The following is a 19,281-nucleotide window of genomic DNA, read 5'->3' on the forward strand; positions in this document are numbered from 1 at the left end:
ACACTCGCTGTGGGTTCCTTCGAGTGCTTGACACCAATTGAAAAATGTACCTCTGTTTTTGCCCTTCGTTTCCCACTTCCAAACTGGCGTGAAGTCGGAATTGCATTGCGTACACGCAAACGGTATGGGCGGCGAGGGCATTCTCGTTTCTTTTGTGAGGAAATCGACGACGTGTTCTAATCCTACCAGATATATGAATTCCGTGTTGCTGGGGTTGGGGATGAAATGCATCTCGGGCGGTGGCGGTTTGGGCGGAGGAATCTGCAAACACAACAACGTACATCATCTCGTGGCCGGATTAACATGTTGAACTTGACCATGGCTGCTACGGCGTACAACAGATTTAACTTTCGCTGGTACATGGTCCTTTCGCGTGTACCTACTGCACTGTGTCAAACTGTCACACAACGATTTTCTTTCAGACAATTTTTATTACAACGCGATCAATATTATCGGCCTTGAATTTTTTCGGCATTCGTTTTTCCCAGTTTCTAAAAACCCGTCTGTTTTCTTACTCTTCGACCAGCTTCGATCCAATTACTTTAATTGAATGTGTTGAAATAAAAAAAAAAGATTTGAGGCGATAATGAGAATTTTCTTCGAGTACCTAATGGTGCAGTTAGATAATGAGCTTTGGAATGACACTGTAAATGTGTACGGTGAGTAATGAGACAGATGATTTTTGTTAAACTGGAGGGACCTCACGTGAGTGGGGATCGCAAAATGTGTGGCATCTAATTCTCCCAATAGTTTGTGTTGAAATACCAAAACAGTTAAGAACTGTGGTTAATTAACACCTCACACAACTGTATCATTAATGTAAAGAATGCAAAACTTTCGATTTTGTTTATTTTGAAATACATTAGATGGTAATCTTTGACGATGAGTCTACAAAGCAATGGAGATACTGAAAGAAGATTTGCTGATTAAGTGAATATGAAATTATTAATTTATATCTGTATCCAATGCTGTTATGATGATGTTAACAATAAAAGAATGCCAACTAATGTCAAGCAATAAACTTTATAATGATTTGTCGAGCGTTCAAGAAAATGTGTGGTTACATACACATGTACATAACCCCACTTTGATCATCATTTTATTTTAAATTAAATAATTAATTTAAAGATAAAACCATCAGGTGGCACTAGGAAACCTCTCGTTGGTTAGTCCTAAAAATAAATGAAGTTGGCCCATAAGTCAAAAAACTTCTTGAGCAGAAGTTTCTTTGAACAATCGTTATATTCAAAACGTAATCTTCAGAATAATTTTTAGAACTTAAGATAGGCTTGAATTATTTGAACATCTATCATATTTTCAAGGAATCTTGTGTATCGTTCTCGATAACTACCAACTGATAAACTTCGGTCGATTTGTTCTTTGTTTCACATTTCAGCTAGTTCTCAGCTCTGCCTCGTAGACGTTTATTATCAAGCTCTGTCCAAAAGTTTTTAAACGGACGAGCCTGGCAAACTCTAAGAAAATTCAAGCATTTGGCGACAAATGGAATATTATTTTGAACTGACCATTCGGTGATTTCTTTTGCTGAACGTGGACTTGCCGGGTTGGGACAAAACAAAATATCATCACATTTACAAATACGATCAATTAATTTCTTGAGTTTTGATAAACGTTTAGAAATGTAATCTGAAATGTAAGAAGCAGACACCATTTTTTAAATTGTCATCTAAAAAAAAAAAATCGGCTGAAATTTTGTTTTTGCCACAAACTTGACATCATTGGGAGCTAACCTTTTGTCTTTTGTGTAATACCCGACATTAGACGCAATACTTCCTCTGACATTATGAGAAATTGCCTCATTTTTCTTTATCATACAGGGATTATTTTCAGTTGCTTCTTACTGTCTTTTGCCGAGTTTATTCTTTTACAATATTTTAAACCTTTCGACTGAAATTTGTGAACTTAAAAGATCTTGCAGTTTCCATGACATCTGGGGTCGAGATATTCTTCCGATATCTTATTCTATCAAAATATTTATTTATTTTGCCTAACTTCAAGCTTGTACGTATTAGGAGCAATTGCTACATATTGATACTTTTAAAAACAAAATAAATACATCTTCATAATCTCGTTGTCTAAATGTGTTGCTTTACGAGTATAACGGAATCTTTCATTGTTAACCCACTTCAGAGAAAATGACTAATTAATTGAAACTTTGTATGGTAAACTCCTTTTTACTGGTTTCTGAAAGAATTGAAGTTTTGCTCTAATTGTCTGGTTTTCAATAACCTCACAACATCGTCATGTACATAACGGTTTGATGAAATACCACAGTATTGCATCTTTAAATAATGACAACTAAACTGCTTAAAAATTCACGTGGGGCAACCTACTTTCTCGTATTATAGCATTAATCTGATCAATTTTTACATCACCGAGAAAAATATAGTATATTATATATTGAGGGAGAGAAATGCATGATTTTTCCTAAGGTGCAGTTTGTAGCCAGAGGGCGAAGCCCGAGGGCTACAAAGCACCGAGGGAAAAATGAGCATTCTCTCCAGAAGTATATATACTATTTTTTTCACGGTAGGGAGTAGAAACAGCACAAAAATCTCAAATTTTAAGAATAAAAAAATGATGACAAATGAGTTGTCATCTTTCGATGAATTTAATGGAATTAGTAGTTGCCTTGACAACACAATTAGATTTTTGTCACAACAGTCAAAAAAAAAATGAAAACTCCCATTAGATTTTTGTCACAACTGTCAAAAAAATGAAAACTCCCTAGGGAGCATATTTGCTCCCTAGGGAGAAAATGCTCTACTTCTGTCACGATGTTGACATCCGAAAAGTTGATTTCTACTCCCGATCGTGAAAAAATACATTTTTACGTGAAAAAAAAACACTATTTACACCTTTTTAGGCTTTAGCCTTCAAATAAATTCGGAATTAGAGTCGGCCGTGATTTAATTTAATTTTTTAAAATATAAAATATGTACAGTCATTCACCAAAATAAAATAGGGCAAAGTGTTACCTTAGACAGTTTCACAATTCAAAGATTTGTACGAGGGCGACTAGAAAAGAAATCTACCTACCCATGAAAGAAACAATTGAAACGCACGAGTATTTTTTGTCAAATAGTGCCATGTATTCTGACCTTAGTTGCAAAAGTTGAGTTAATTGTGGTAATTAGTTTCCATTTTATAAAGTGCATTGAGAGTAAAAATGAGTAAGTTAACATTGGAGGATTGCAGGTTGCAAATTTCCGAAAGTCATTTGGAAACTTTAGCCAACGATTGTCATTGTCACTGGGATCCTGAGACAAAATCAGAATGAAAGCAGTCGGTTCATAAAGGGTCCCCACCCGCAAAAAGGCACCGGACGCAACCCTCTGCGCCAGAAAATTGATGGCAACCGTTTTTTGAGACGTGAGGAGCATCCTTGTCATTGAATATATGCCAAAAGGGACCTCAATAAATGCAAATGTCTATGCCAATAAGTTGGAGTAGCTTCGTAAAGCAATTGACCAGAAAAGACCTGATTTTTTCAATCGAGAAGTGTTTCTGCTGCATGACAATGCCACCGTGCATAAATTAGGCCAATTGTGGAAGAATGCAGCTTTTTGGAAATGGACCATTCCCCCTGCAGTCCGGACTAAGCTCCGTCTGACTTTTACCTCTTCAGGTTACTAAAGAAAAACCTCCGAGGGCGCCGTTTTCAGTCTGATGATGACCTTAAAGCAGCCATCGACGACTTTTTTGAGAGTCAAGCTGAAAGATTTTTTTATAAGGGTTTAGGTTCATTGGAGGAGGAATGGAGTAAGTGCACCGGTGTAGGGGTGGATTATATTAAAAAATTCAATGATCAAAAAAATCGCACATCTTTTGTTTCATAGCTAGGTAGATTTCTTTTCTAGTTGCCCTCGTATACTGTAACTGGGACGTATGTGGCTCAGATTATAACTTGATTTAACTTGACGATTGATCTACAAAAAGTTAGGTTGCGTTTTTAGCACTATATTTTTATTTATGTTTAATTCGGCACCAATTGCACGTACTGATACCCCATCCCTTAATCTTGTGGTGATTACCGATTTCTGTTCTGGCGTTAAGTTCGGCATTATAATGATCTAATACTGATTAAGTGATTAATATCGTCGAATGATGACACTTGTCAATTTTTTTTTTAAATTTTTGACACTTGTTTCCTAAGAGATGGATTTTGCAAAACTATCGAATTTCAGAATCGAAATTTACTTTATCTAATCCCGTGGGATAAATGACACTTATCCCACTCATTTGAGTGGAATAAGGAACTTCATTACCGGACGCGTTTCATTACTCCACTCAGTGGGATAAGTGAGCTTCATTACCCCACTCAGTGGGATAAGTAAGTCATTATTCCACTGAGTGGTGTAATGACTGGCGGAAATAAATAAGATTTGCCTTTTTTTTAATTCGGGGCGGTCTTAGATAAAATTTTGTACATAACACGTGGGCTAAAGCATATTACAGAAAACTCGTGTGATTACATATGAACTCGGGCTAACGCCCTCGTCATCTGCAATCTTCACACTCGAATCCTGTAATATTGCTTTTATCCCACTAATTGTGTAAATAACTATTGTCTCATTTTATTTTGGTCAACGACTGTACGGTGCGATCAACAATTACTTAGATAAGATAAGGGGCGGCTATGACTTTGACAGTGTCAGATTTTTCGTACCTTTGCAAACAACTGTCATTATGAATCAAATTTTAACGCAAAAACGGTTATTACTTCAGAACAGAGCATTAATTAATTAAACTTACTTTCGAAATGGTGTTTTCAATAACGAAGAATGGGACATACAGCACTGTTGCCTGCTTGGCCGAGTTTCGGCAAAATTTCCAAATTTAAATTGAAACGGATATATGCAACCAGAAATACTTCCATCCCTGTCGACGCGATATACGGCCCAGATTTCAACGCTTTCTTTGATCTAAATAATTGTTGATCGTACGGTATTATAATTATCTAGTGACTTTTATTTTAATCGCATTGGGTTGGTATTGATGAAGCAATGTCATTTGACATTTCATTGAAAATTAAATTTCAAATTGTCACTAGAAACGATGGTATAAAATTGACCTTTGTGCAACTGTTTTCAGGTCAAAACAGTGTCACAAAATATTTCATTTTTCAATGTGCGTTCTAAAAAATAATACCTTCGCCCTAAAATGATTACAGTAATCTTTTTACCGATTAAAGTGAAATTATACCGTTACTTGCAAGGATCTAGGTTGCAACGAACACAAGGCGAGTGCATTTTCGCAAATTTAAAAAACTTCGAATGTCACAACACGCAGTGAAATCGTTTGAATCGATGAAGTTCAAATTGAACCATCTCTCGGCAAACGCTTAATACGGATACAATTTAATCCAATTCCAAAAAGCTCTAGGTCTGACACATCTGATCACATTTTAACAGATCGACCATCGTCAATTTACAATTTGGAAAAATAAAAAATAAAAGTGGGGGTTACCTGTAGAAGTGTTTTTTCCAGCTGCTTACGGAGCGCCAACTTCGCCGCCGCCTGTCTTTGGGCCGGAGTCTGTCCATCGTCCCGCGATCGCTCCTAAATTCGAACAAAACGAAAAATTATTCGATCGCAAAATCGCCATCCCTACACGTCATGCTTCAACTAACTACCTAACTAACTAAAAAAATATTAATCTATCGGCAACATATTTGTACAAATTACCTGGTCGCCCAAAGGCGTCGCTTGCGCACTTGTACTAATGCCCAATCCTTTATTATCTAATCCACTAGCAGTCTGACAGCATTAAAACAGACAATTTTTTAACAACAATCCACGCAACTCTACTCCCCACATCTCTCTACATCCCACCCTTGCCAGACTGTCGACTAAACCTAAACACCTCGCCCTACCCCAAAATTTTCCTACTGTCCTATTATCACACAAGACCTGGTCCTCTCGGGCCGCAGACACAAACCTTAGACGGTTGGGGTGGTGCGGGAGTGATCGTTACGGAAGGCGACAAGTCCTTAACACCTGGCGGGAAACCTGACGGAGGTCGACCCAAGGAACTCCTTTGTGGCGGTTGAGGTACGGAAAGGCTCGCGCCTCGGCTGCTCAAAGGGGAGCCGGCCAGCGGCGGCGCGTGGATACTCGACCGGGCGGGCGGCGGTTGCTGAAAACCCATCGACATTCCCATCAATCATTTTTCGACGATTTTTTGTTTCTCATGTCAACACAGCGCAAAAAAAACGACAAAGAGGGAGGACGATCTTCACGTAACATTACAATGGCGGGCGTTGCGTAACGTAATAATAACACAGACAACGGAGCGTTTAATTTCGAACTGACCATTTATTCTTGGTAATTAATTATCGTTTCAACGGTAAAGTTGATAACTTGTGATGCAAACCGCGAGAAACTTTTTTTCCAAAGGTCGAACTTCCAAATATGTATTACCGAATCGAGGAAACGATCGATTTGAGTTTTTTGTCGAACATTTCCGAGCATTTTCAAGTAAAAACTTTTTACTTTGGACCGACAGGATTTTGTCGAAATCTGTTCCTAATGTACTCTTCCCGAAAGACGTTTACACTTTAATTAATTTTATCGCTGTTTGCCGTTAAAGTTATTGTCATAAAATATGGTATTGTGTTAATCCCTTGACAAATAACCAGTTAGTACATGTTTGCCATTAATAATTAATGTTTTGTGTAATTATTGTTAAAAATAGTAACCCTCCATGCGGCCTTTCGCATTGTCCGATGACGTAATTCATTTCTTTGAGAAATAAAATTTTAAGACAAACATTTAAATGCCATCATCAAGATATGCTGAGATTTGAAAAACTGAATTTTAATTGAACATTAACGTAAATAGCAGGATGTAGATTGTAAGATGTTCCTTTATAAAAAATAAATTAATTTAAATAACTACTTTAAATTAGAAGTTCGTTAAACCAACCTTGGCTATTTACAACTAGTTGACGATCATAATTTATTTTCACTACGTAAGATTTTGAGATTACTGCTCACCACATGTCAACTTATCTGAATGCAACTTACATGCCATCTGTAAATGTTTCGAGATTATTGTTATTAATTTGTCAACAGCTTCCTTTTACAAATTTAAATTTCAAGTTATCGTAAATGTTACACTAACGCCGGTTTCGTCATTCTTGTTTGAAATCTCAATTCCAGTTTATGCAAAATTACATTGAACGGGTTTGTTTGGTGGTTTTTGCCAAATTAAAAAGAAGAAAAGGGTAGTCACAGTGGAAAGGTGCTGAGATAAATGATCAAGAGTTACAATTCTAGTTGTCAATGTAAGAAAAGAATATAAAAAGTACGACCTACAAATAAAATTATAAAAAAGATAATTAAAAATAAGATAATTATCCTTAAAAATAACAGAAGATGAAAAGTCAAATAGTCAAACAAAGGTAAAGGACAAATGGCAAGAAATGTAACGGGTGTTCATTTAAATTTCTCCTCAAAGTTGGTGTGAAAGAGTCGATTATGAACGCACCACTTGTCAGTATGCAAAGTAAAAACACGAACAACGCAAAAAGTGAGGTTAGATTTAAACAGCTGATCCGTGATCTGTAATGTTTACAATCGACTCTTCAACGCCAAATTTAAGGAGTAATTTAAATGAACGCCCGATATGTAGCCCAACTAAGCTAATATTTGACAGAAGAAAAGAAGTATGTATATAAAAACCAAAAGGGATTATAAGAAAAACAGAATAAAAGAAAAGCAGATTACAAAAAATAAAGTAAGACAATCAATATAAAAAAAAATATGGATTACAAATAATTTCAAAAGAATTTAGTAAGCGAAAAAGTATTAAGAAAAATGATCAAAAAGGGAACGTTCAAGATTTCGGAAAACGAAAAAGGCAAAATATGGTAGAAAAACGGAAAAAAGAGAAAATAAAGTCCATTGAAAAAAGAAATCCATAATCTAGAACAGGGAAAAAATTATTTTCTTATGAAAAATGCAAAAGGAATTAAAATGATAGGCAAGAATAATTAAAATAGATATATGTAATTTGAAAAATACAACGAAACTGCGATAGGAAAAAATGACAACAAAATTAATAAAAAATTATGACAGAAGATCAAAAAAGCGACCAGAGCCAAAAATAATTGGGAAGTAAAGACCGTGAAATAAATCCTGTTACCCAAATATTTTAACATTAAACTTTTTACATATTTATTTTATGTGCGACAGAATAGTGAACTTCTTTTCTCTTCTTAATAAATACCAAGGTATTTCTCAAGATGCCTGAAATATTAATAGAACCCATCAATATACTACAACCTTCACTTCAGCAGAATGAATCATCACAATAAAAATATTCAAAAAAATAAACATTTTAAAATATTTATCTGAAAAGTTCATTTCATTTTTCAAATCTCAAAAATCAGACTGATTAATATTTAAATGGACCTTGAGAAAAACAAATCCACTGCATTTTGTCTTTTATACCGATTTTTAAGTTATTCACTCCTCTCTAGTGCCCTCGTGTTTTATGAACACATGGTTGCAAAATGTAAAGAAATATTACTCATACACTCACTCAAAAAATTTGTATCTCACTTAAAACCGTAACTACGAGTCAAACTGAGCACATTACAGAAAATCTGGTCGGTTTCTTTTTTTTATAATCAACTGTCAGTGTCAAAATACAGAAAAAGACCAAACTGTATATGTATTAATAAAAATCATTGACATTTGGTCCAGTTCTATCTCAGTTTCACCCTAGATCATTATTGAGGTTATGTTGCATATGTTTATGAGTGTGAGACACGTGTTTAATTTACATTTAAATTGTCAAATGTGACAATCGGTGACAATTTTAAAGTCAATGTTTCAAACGTGACTTACAAAATTCACTGTTTCGAATTTTCTGCCAACCTGACAACACTTTGACAATTGATTATAAAAAAAAACAGACTTTATGTATATTTCATCCTGGTTGAAATAAATAAAAAGGAATTAACAGACATCTCACAACTACCAACGCCTTGATAAGCTCATTTTCCTAACAATCGCACTCTTTTGACACGAGACCAAATCATAATTCTACGTACTCGGATCGCGAAAAACTTCAATTATTGAAATAATTCGATAATTTCATGGTCTTCGGGTATCGAATAATAGATCCTCAATTGTACGTGGGCGAATCACAAAAAAATATCTACTATTGTCCGTTTACTTTGCCTCTTCCACAAGAGAATTCTCTCGACGTGCTTAATCGAAAAAGTTCAAACACAAAATAACTCAACGCTTATCGACTATCTTTTCAATAATTCGATTCCCTCAAGTAAAACTAGTTTTGTGTTACATTGTCACCTTAAAAAAAAACCGGCCAAGTGCACAATGTGACGAGTAGGTTTGAGCAAACAATAGGACACAATCCTTGTACTACTCTTTCACGATCGACTGTCGGTAGTGTTTCCAGCTTCTTTGGATTGCTTCTTCAAACAACTCTTCCTCGTTTATGCAAATACTACTCGAGTCAGACAAAAACAGCAACATTTCAAGATCAACAGTACATTCTATTCTTTTTTTTTTTTTCAAAAAATATACATATTTAAAATGTATAAGTTACACTCTTCGTATATGTACTATCAATATGTATGTACTATCTATTTAGAGCAACAACATTTCAAAATCAACAGAAAGTTTGTAGATATATTTTTTTTCAAAATTTAAACGTTACAACTTTCATATACAAATACAGCACAATTACAAATTACTCCTATCGAATAATCAAGCTGATACACGACATGTTTGTATTAAATTATAGAAACTACCACTGTCATCCAGATAATATGTTTCACGTGACACGATTTTATCGACAACAATCCCCGATAAGAGAATTTCAATTTTAGGTTCACGTTTAACTCTGACCTTGATAATTCCTTATCAATAAATACACATCCAGGAAATTCCACGTAAAAATCCGTTGCTCTGATTTTTTTATTTTTAAACGGACGATTTTAAATGTAGATATCCACCTTGCCAGTAAGCAATTGACCCCCCTCAATGACGCCCATGACAATTTATTTCGCGCCCACAAATTTATTTACCTTACGCAATTATAAAGAATATCCGAGCCGACTTAAACCTGTTTGTTACATTTTAACATATCTCAAGCTCTGAGCACGGTTCTGATGGGAGTGCAACAATCGTTTTTCTACTCTTCAATCGTAAATTGTAACTAATTAAATATGAGAGAGAGAGAGAGAGAGTGAAAAAATCCAGCCCAAAGCTGGTCTTTAATTTTAAACAAAATTCAAGGATAATACGGTTTATTTTGAACAAATCACGTCTTCACCTGAAAACGGACCGAACGACTCCACCACTCCAAGACAAAACAAAATTCAGAAGTTGCACTCTTCTATTAATAGTGCCGAGCAAAACTCCAGATTGATACGACATCACAATCAATTCTAAATGCACATGTACGCCGAACGAATTTCGAATTGCTCAATACCCCAATTACATAATTCGCTCGCTTTCACTAATTCTTCGCGATTTTCTAAACCGAACGGAACGTTGGCAAAAAATTACGTTCGTAATTGACAGGGAATCGTTCTTCTATAGATGGGCGCGCCGAACCAATTTGGAAAAATTCCAAACGTCCAAAACAGCAGCTTCGTTTCGAAAATAAACTCATTGTCCGATTACAATTCGCGGCCAAAATAAAAACAATGTCATTATTTTCACTCGAAAAAAATCATTTCTCGACATTCAATCAAATAATTCTGTTCCACCGGTGTGATCACACAAAGCCAATGCAAAACCGGCCGCTCCCGAAAATTTAATTATAAAATGCATATGGGGGTTATTTTCACAGAATTTTTTGTAAAATAAAATTCGCGTCCCTCGCCGTCGATTTAAATGGGAGCGTTGATAATTTTCGCGTTATTAGCGGACCAGCATTTGAATTATCACAATAACTAAAAATCTAAATTTAAATTAATACTCGGTCTAGGCACAGGAACTGCGGCAACAAAATTTTCCTGTAAATAACAAAGAGCTCTTATTTTTAGAATCTTCTTTTGGTTTATTAATTTTTTTTTTCTAATTATGTAATACCTTTTAGATTAGGATGAAACAAGTCACATCTACTAAAACAGAACATAATTTTTTTACGAGATTAGAATCTGAACTCGACGAGGACGAGATCTTCAGCTCTGATAAACCCAAGAACACTCTTCTCGAGCAATTTTTGTACACTTGTAGCGTCTCAAAAATGTCATTCCCACTTTATCGAGTGCAACAACAGCGACTTTATTTTCTTCGACACTTCATTCAACTGAAATTTTGCCGTTTCTACCCACAAGAAACCAGTCGGTACTGCACAAAACGTCGATTTTGACAAATTTTTGCGACGAGTAGTACATACACCGCGACGATGACAATTTTTCGTCGCTTTCTCTTTAACGACTAGTCGGCGTCCAGAACGCAAGAACAAACGGAAATCATTAAAACACTTAATGACGTTTGAAGTCTTCGGTTTTCAAATCCGCGAGCCGGACGAATTTCGTCGAGAATCGAAACACAATCTTAGAAAATCCGTTGTAATTTCGTCGGAGCCCTGAAAACACCGATTAAAAGATGATGGAAAACTCAAGTTCCGGAAGAACGATTTATTAAGAAGTTACCGCACAATTAACGTGTCAGACTGAAAAAAAAGTCGTTAAAGTAACTTCTCCAATTTCGCTAATAATTTTAATTTATCGCACAACTTAGCGCCATTTTCATTAACGAACTGATCATGTTGTTACGTTATAAATTCTAATCGTACCTAGTAGTGTATTTTCAAGGTTCAACTATGAAACGTGGGTTATTGAACCCGTTCGAAATCGTCCGCTCTTTCGCTTAATTTTTACAATTTAATTTGAACTACTTGACGAATGTTCGTCGCACGAAATTAAGGTGCACACAGTCTAATGCTCCGTGTTCGCACGAACGTGCCCATCTCAAATAATTTCCTAATTAACATTCATTTTATCTTCATGATGATGTACGCGTCTGCTACTCAACTAAAACAATTTTGTTTGTAGAACATACTTTTCACTCTTCCAGCGCTTGTGTTTACCGGTTCGTTACAAGCAGTAGTTTCGTCCACTGTGTATATTCCCTACTTTTTTATTGCCTCTGTACCGTATAATTTACAATAACAATTAATGATACCGCCATTTTTATGTTGCGCCAGGAATGTATAGAGCACCATTTTATCATTATTTAACGGTTACTGCTCGTCAGAGGCTAACATTTTGCCAAACAAAAACGCCCAGATGCCTTCCGGTATAAATGAAATTGCCTTATTTGTTAAAAATGGTTGAACGTTATTAAAGCGATAACGGCTCCGGTTCGGGCAGGTACACTAATCAAAATAAAAGCGAGTCGGCCATATTTGTCGATAACATAAGATGCTCTTCACGTAATTACTTCAATTTAAGAAAATTTAAAATAATACCGTGACCATATCCTTTGGCAAAAATGTTCAATATATGTAGTCTGTACCAAAATGAAAAAAGTACCAACACTACATTTTCTGACGCAAAATTACAACTGGCAAAACTGTTTAATGAAATTTGAAAAAAGTAGGGTTATATTATTGTTATGTCAGTGGTTGTCATTTATCTCGGCTTGTTGGATATTAACTGATTGATTTTTTTTGTTTCCAGGAGCTTTTGCAAAATTTTGGAGTCTCAAAACGTCGATTTGCCAACTCAAATTTTAATTTTTACGTACACTCAAGCCAACCAAATAAACAAAAATCACTAACTGTTGTGACTTTTTATTTGACAACCTAATTCAACAGATGGTGTTTTTTATATCGGGTGACTTTTAATGATTGAGACAAATTTAGTAAACTCTGTCCAATCATAGATTGCTTGACAAATGCTACTAAAAAAGTTCACTCTACGCTACAACAAATAGATCCGGCGCGAAATTTAAAAAAATGGAAAGAGTAGGTTTACACGTGATGTTTTATTATTGTTCTGCATGTTTGCACTTAGGAAAGACAATAGAAAACTTCAGTATAGTAGGAGTAATATATTAGGTTTTATTAATGCAGTGTATTTGACGAGTGATAATATCCAGCTTTTTTCGGAAATGGTTAAACACAAACAAGAGATTAATATTTAATGCATGAACAAAAATTACCTCTGTATCATTTTCGATGGTTATAATGTCACTTAAAGACTATGCTATGCTAGATTCTTGAGGCACACTTCACAAATTCAAAGAGATCAACAAAAAATCGCAACGGAACAGATCAAAACAGTAACACGATCAAAATTAATAATTTTTAAAGCCAGAGAAACGCAAACCAAAGCTCTAAAGATGAAAAATCGAAAATCTAAATGCTTAAACCACTTGACAGCACTGACAGTTTCAAATTTAAAATGTCATATAGTTTATTTTTCGCGTGGGTTTCATAACAACCAATGAGAATCAGTGGCGCGAATGTTTCAAGATATTACCAACACAGTCTATGATACTTTGTTAATATTTCAATGTTATGGTTTAGGGATTTTGTTATCTAAGGATATTTAAAAAAGTGCATTCTATCAATGGACGTAGTCTAGGTTGGCACTCCCGAATAATTGATACGCCTAGTCATTTGTCAAAGAATTGTCTGTTGATTCGCTTTCTAGGTTAAGATTCTAGAAATAAATTACGAGTATGACAATTTGATTTATTTTCACTTCTGAACTGTCATATTTGAATTTTACAGTCAAGTGTACCAACATAAAATCGTAAACGTGTTGCCAACAGAACAAAAATAATTTCAATTATTAAAAGTCACCCGGCATTTTGGTACAGGCTTTATTAGCAGTCAGATTCGGTACGACAAAACTAATCTCTAACGAATGTTTGAATTTCATAAAAACATGAAATGCCAATAACATATAACAATTTTGTCTGTGTGTGAATCAATCTACGACTCTGGTTTCTAACCGAGGTTCTAGACGTATTCGGTTATGACAACCAAATTCGCCAACCAAAAAACAATAAATTTAACGTGATTCCAAAATTAATTATCGGAAGAGTCGTAAACCTTATTTTATTCAGGACAACACGAGTTACTTTTAGTGTTCATAAAATTATGAAGCTGTAAATTTTGCATTATGTCAGACGCATTTGCCGACTTCATCAATAATCCATACAATACTCGGATAATTTATCTATGTATTTCTCGTGCGGATTAATTTGTTTAACAAATACCAGTTCACTTTCAGTTCTACTTTTAGTTTCCACTTTTAGCACGTTGTGTTTCGCCGTTCTGCTTAAGATTTTGTGTACAACACGGAAACACAAAGATATACAACCACGCCACAAGCAGCAATCAGAAGTCGATTTTCTACTTCTGAAAATGGACATGCATTCTGTCTCCCGACAAAAACAAACTGGCTCCAGACGTCACCTCCTCGGCCAGTTCGTTCTTGATTTTTGGTCAAGGAATAAAACGCTACTTACTCCCCGCAAAAGGGACGGTACGCTTCCCTGTCCTGTCTTGTGGGAGTTGGGATGGCGGGAATGCAGTGCTTGTGGTGGTTGGTTCTTGTTCGACGGCACTTTGACAGTGGTCGGAGTGATGCTTAAACCGCTTGGAAGACCGGTCGGCGGCAATGCCGACTGAGGTATGCTCGGAGGCAACACCGCCACGTTCTCCTTCAGCTGTTGGGATTGTTTCAATTTTTTCAATAGCACCAGCTTCATCTCCTCCGCTCTCAAGTCCTCTCTCAATCGCCTCAGGCCTCTGTCTCTGTAACGGAAAAACAACGTCGATTAATCCAGTTTTGAAATTTCGTCCTTGCAACGACGATTTTTACTACGCGACCGTCGTCACCGTCGCCGGCACGTGGGGCAGTACCTGAACTGCTAAAGGTTTTGTTTTTTGACGAAACGATGATGGATCGCATAGTTATGTGTGTGCCAGGCGTCATTATCGCTTACGAAGGTAAATAATTGGTCTTTTTTATTGCGTACGAGATACGCGACCGAGAACTTTGCTCTGACCTATGGAGGCGGTTGATATCGTGGAAATTAGTCGTCGCACAAGTGGTCCCGAAAAATACCCAAATATTAATCGAATTGGGACAGATTGTGAGCTTTTTATGTCAGAAAGGTTAACAGTTTAAAAAATTTGCATTTATTTTCAATAACGAGGTCGTAATTTGTCGAAACGTGTATCCGATTTTATTATGGAGTTAATTATCGCGTCCTAAATTTCAAATGTATCCCACAAAATCGATACGTTTGTGTAAATACAGGGTGGTCCCGATATAACCTGCCAGAAGAAATCCAGTAATAGGTGACGATGAGTAGAACTCATACACAAAAAAAGTTTCTAATAAAAGTCTTTTCGTTTTCGAGATAAAAATAATTGAAAATTTGGTCAAAATTTGCTGTACGCTAATGAGTTAATCGGTTTTAAAAAGGTAATTCTGGTTACTTGGCTGCGATTTCTTTAGCAACGGTACCTGCAACACCTATGACATTTGTCAAGTTTAATTTTAAATTTGCGAATCCTTCAAAAAGTTATGAAATTCACGAAACAAGAATACGCCGATTTGCATTTACTCTATGGTGAAACACGTGGTAATTCAAGACCGGCATGGCTACCATACGGCGAGCGTTTTCCTGAAGGAGTCCTTCCGTCCCGTTGTACTTTTGTGGAGCTACATCTGCATTTATGTGAGGTTGGTTCTGACTGATTCCAATACGATGGCGTCCCCGATCCTCCATTTAACCCCTCTGGATTTTAATTTTTGGGGCCACAGGAAAGATTTGGTATACGAAGTTGAAATAAATACAAAAAGCCAACTCCAGAAACGCGTAACAGACGCCGCGAACCAGATTCGTAAAAACCCAGAAATGCTGAATTCAGTTTATGAAAATTGGTACCAGCGTACTCAAATGTGCTTAAATGCCAACGGAAGGCACACAGAACATTTATTATAAAATAATGTTTCTAGTCTAGTTTACCTTTCATTAGTTAGTAGATATGCTCAGTTAGAGTTGAAAGTACGAATATGTAAAGTGTAAATAAATTTATTCAATACATTATTTTGGCTATTTAACCACAATTAAGACGATACTCTTATTACACAGTTCTTCCACAATTTTGCACACACTACCTATACATTTATTTACACATTGAGGAACACCACTTTATTTATATCTCAGTCGACAAAATCAGCTTTTGTACCTAAATAAGCTGGTGAATTAACGCACGCAGTGTACAGCGTTTTCAATAAATGTCATTAATTTGATTTAGTTTGTCAGATTTGAGATTTGTCATAAACGATCCAGGTACCTGTGTTGCTTAGATACTGTCATCCTTACAAACACCAACAATTAATTCCTGAGTAGGTACGTATTTTTGTGGTCAGCAGCGTCGAATGGGTGTGGATAGGGGTTAATTTATCCCCATTATTTTGGACCTAACGAAGGGGGGTTTTTTGGACTTGTTAGATCCTTCTAATGACCCAGAATTTTTTTGGCAGGTTATATCGGGACCACCCTGTATATTCTTATCAATTTTTGGACAACCGTGATGATTTATGAATACACCATTATTGATACGCAATAAGTAAACAATGTCACCAAATTGGTTGTTTCTAATTCTTTGTGTCCTCTTGCGTACATATAAACATAATAGACCTTCGCATAAATTAAAAAAAAATGCGTAACTCGATTACTAAACATATGTTTAGATGGACTCGAATACATTTTTTACAACATTTTAGCAGCTAAACGTCTTGACAATAAATAACATTACTCACGGTTCTAAAATATGATAAATATGCTAATTTATATGTCTTGTGAACGTAAACTTATAATAAATCTTCGAAATACGAACGTCGCAGTAAAATTTCTAAAAAGATGTAAAAGAATGTAAACCGTACGCAAGAAAAATGTCCTTTAATATTTTCTCCGTATATTTTTTTGTTTAGAAATAAAAATAATAAGGCATATATGTACATAATAATATGTGGTATTTAAAAATACATATGTGGATTCAACATCGATACACTCTGCTCTTCGAATTGCTGTACAACCAACAATTTTGATAGAAATTAATTTATTATATTACATAATTATCAATTGATTTTTTTTAATTTCCCGCGTTCTTATGTAAAGGTGTTTTTTTTTTAAATTGGGTGTCGAAGAGTCGATTGTAAACACACCATAAAGTAGTGTCACTAATGTCAATTTGTTTGAAATCCGTTTGAATTTTTAATTTTTGTTAAATACAATTATATTTTCTCCTTTTATTGGATAATACTGTAATAGTATTTTACAGTAGAAGTCCGTTAGGATAGCCTTTACTGCCGAACCAGAAATTTTGTGAGACGAGCTCGCAGAGCGAGTCGAATAATACTGGCGAGGCTGTAAAGGCCCTAACGGACGTGTATTGTACAATAGTTTTTGTAATATCTCTACGATTCGTTCAAAATTATCTTTTTGAAACACATTTTTTTCAACGCCATCGAAAAAACCGAATGATTAATAAGTGTGCGGAGGACGTCGTCATGTCAGCCGGTGTTTGTGAAAAAAAATTGTTTCAATGTTGTTTGTCAGATTTGTTCAACGCTTAACTTTCCATTGAAAATAAGTGACTGAAATCAATAAAAAATCGCAATCAAGATATTCCCGATGTCCGGAAGTGAGGTCATCGTTATTGCCTGCAAAATCGCGCTTGTGTTAGTGAAGCATCATCTTGAATCTTGTCTCCATTTGCTGCTGTTTGTCAGATTTGTTCAACACTTAACTTTCCGTTGAAAATAAACGACTGAAATGAATAAAAAATCGCGATCAAGATATTCCCGAAGTCCGGTTATTCCCTGCAAAATCACGCTTGTGTTGGTGTTAAAATTCTGAAGCATCATCTTCGATCTCGTCTACATCTGCTAGTGGCATACGGATTTCGATTAATTCAAGGTGTGTCCCATAACATTAAACATTAATTATTGTACCAATTGTAAACAAAGTTGAAAAATAAAGTTTAGATTTACGTTGCTATAGTTATTTAGTCATTTATAACGGCCGCTCCCGCTCATAACGGACACCTATAACGGACTCCGGCCGTTATGAGGTTGTTTACATGGTGACAAACAGTCCGGAAAGCCACCTTTAACAACTAGATATTACAAAAATTATTAAAGTGTTTTTCATTGGATAACAGGATTCATTACCCACGGCCCGTTGAATAATAATTTCAGAACTCACTGCAAATATCATAGCAACTAGTTCATGAAGTCCAATGGCAAATTTTAATGCAATGGTGTCAAGTATACAAGGTAATAATTTTAAAACGTCAGTTTCAGTTTGTCTACTAATGAAACTTATTTATCAATTTTTCTGTATAGTCGTAGAAAAAGTATAGTATTCTACTGTCGGATAATGGCTATTACTCGCTCGGATGATTTACGCCACTCGCCTGCGGCTCATGACACAAAATCACCCTCACGAGAAGAGCCATCGTTGTCCGCTCATTGAATAATGTAGGTACTATTTTTCGCAAGAACCGAAAATTTTCATAATCGAATCGCATTTTCGTAACGGGCATTTCATTATTATGGTGAGTGACAATATTCAATTGAAGCCTGTTTTGAAGAATTTCGCCAACAATTTCTCTATGCCGTGTTAACTTTTCGTCATAACTTAACGCAATGTATTCAAGTCTTTCTCGAAACTGGATCGGTTGATCGGAAAAAGGGTAGTGGTCGCCCTACAAAACGAACAGTGGAAGCAATTGCGACAAGACAAGACAAGACAAATTATGGAAGAAGTCCCACGAACTTCTTTCTGTCCGTCTATTCTTACAACAAGTTCAATTGTCAACCAGCACTTGTCAGCATTTTGAAAAAGGATATCCACCTGTATCCCTATCGTCTGCAGGCGGTACACCAACTTCTTGAAACTGATTATCCTGTACGTGTGGAATACTGTCATTGGTTTCTTAACACTATGGACGAGAATTTGCTGAATGGAGTTTCTTCTCTGACGAATCTTGGTTCTACTTGGACGGTTATACCAACTCACAAAACAGACAATGGTGGAATTCAGAAAAACCTAATTTCCTTGGAAAGGTTCCACTGCGCCCCCAAAAGGTGGGAGTGTGGGCGGCTATTTCACGACGCAGGATTATTCGGCCAATTTTTTTAATGGTACAAATATGTACCATAAAAATTAACGATACCAATTTTTTTAAGAACCTTGCCGGTTGTAAGGTATCGGGAAATCATACAGCAAT

At 35.7% G+C, this 19,281-nt stretch overlaps 1 protein-coding gene across 3 annotated transcripts in view; it reads right to left on the minus strand.

Annotated features, from left to right (window-relative positions):
* The window catches only part of simj (simjang), a 41,772-nt gene that overhangs the window by 6,303 nt on the left and 16,188 nt on the right, over nucleotides 1-19,281 (minus strand). For 2 of the 3 annotated variants that reach the window (XM_069039173.1, XM_069039171.1), the window contains 4 exons: nucleotides 14,496-14,784; nucleotides 5,963-6,160; nucleotides 5,491-5,583; nucleotides 51-261 (listed from right to left, as the gene is read on the minus strand). In XM_069039173.1, the coding sequence (XP_068895274.1) occupies nucleotides 51-261; nucleotides 5,491-5,583; nucleotides 5,963-6,160; nucleotides 14,496-14,784 (791 nt within the window). The remainder of the gene's footprint in view (nucleotides 1-50; nucleotides 262-5,490; nucleotides 5,584-5,962; nucleotides 6,161-14,495; nucleotides 14,785-19,281) is intronic. The other variant, XM_069039172.1, reaches the window with a different exon arrangement.

This window comes from Tenebrio molitor, chromosome 2 (assembly GCF_963966145.1).
Source record: "Tenebrio molitor chromosome 2, icTenMoli1.1, whole genome shotgun sequence".
Taxonomy (NCBI): Eukaryota; Metazoa; Arthropoda; class Insecta; order Coleoptera; family Tenebrionidae; genus Tenebrio; species Tenebrio molitor.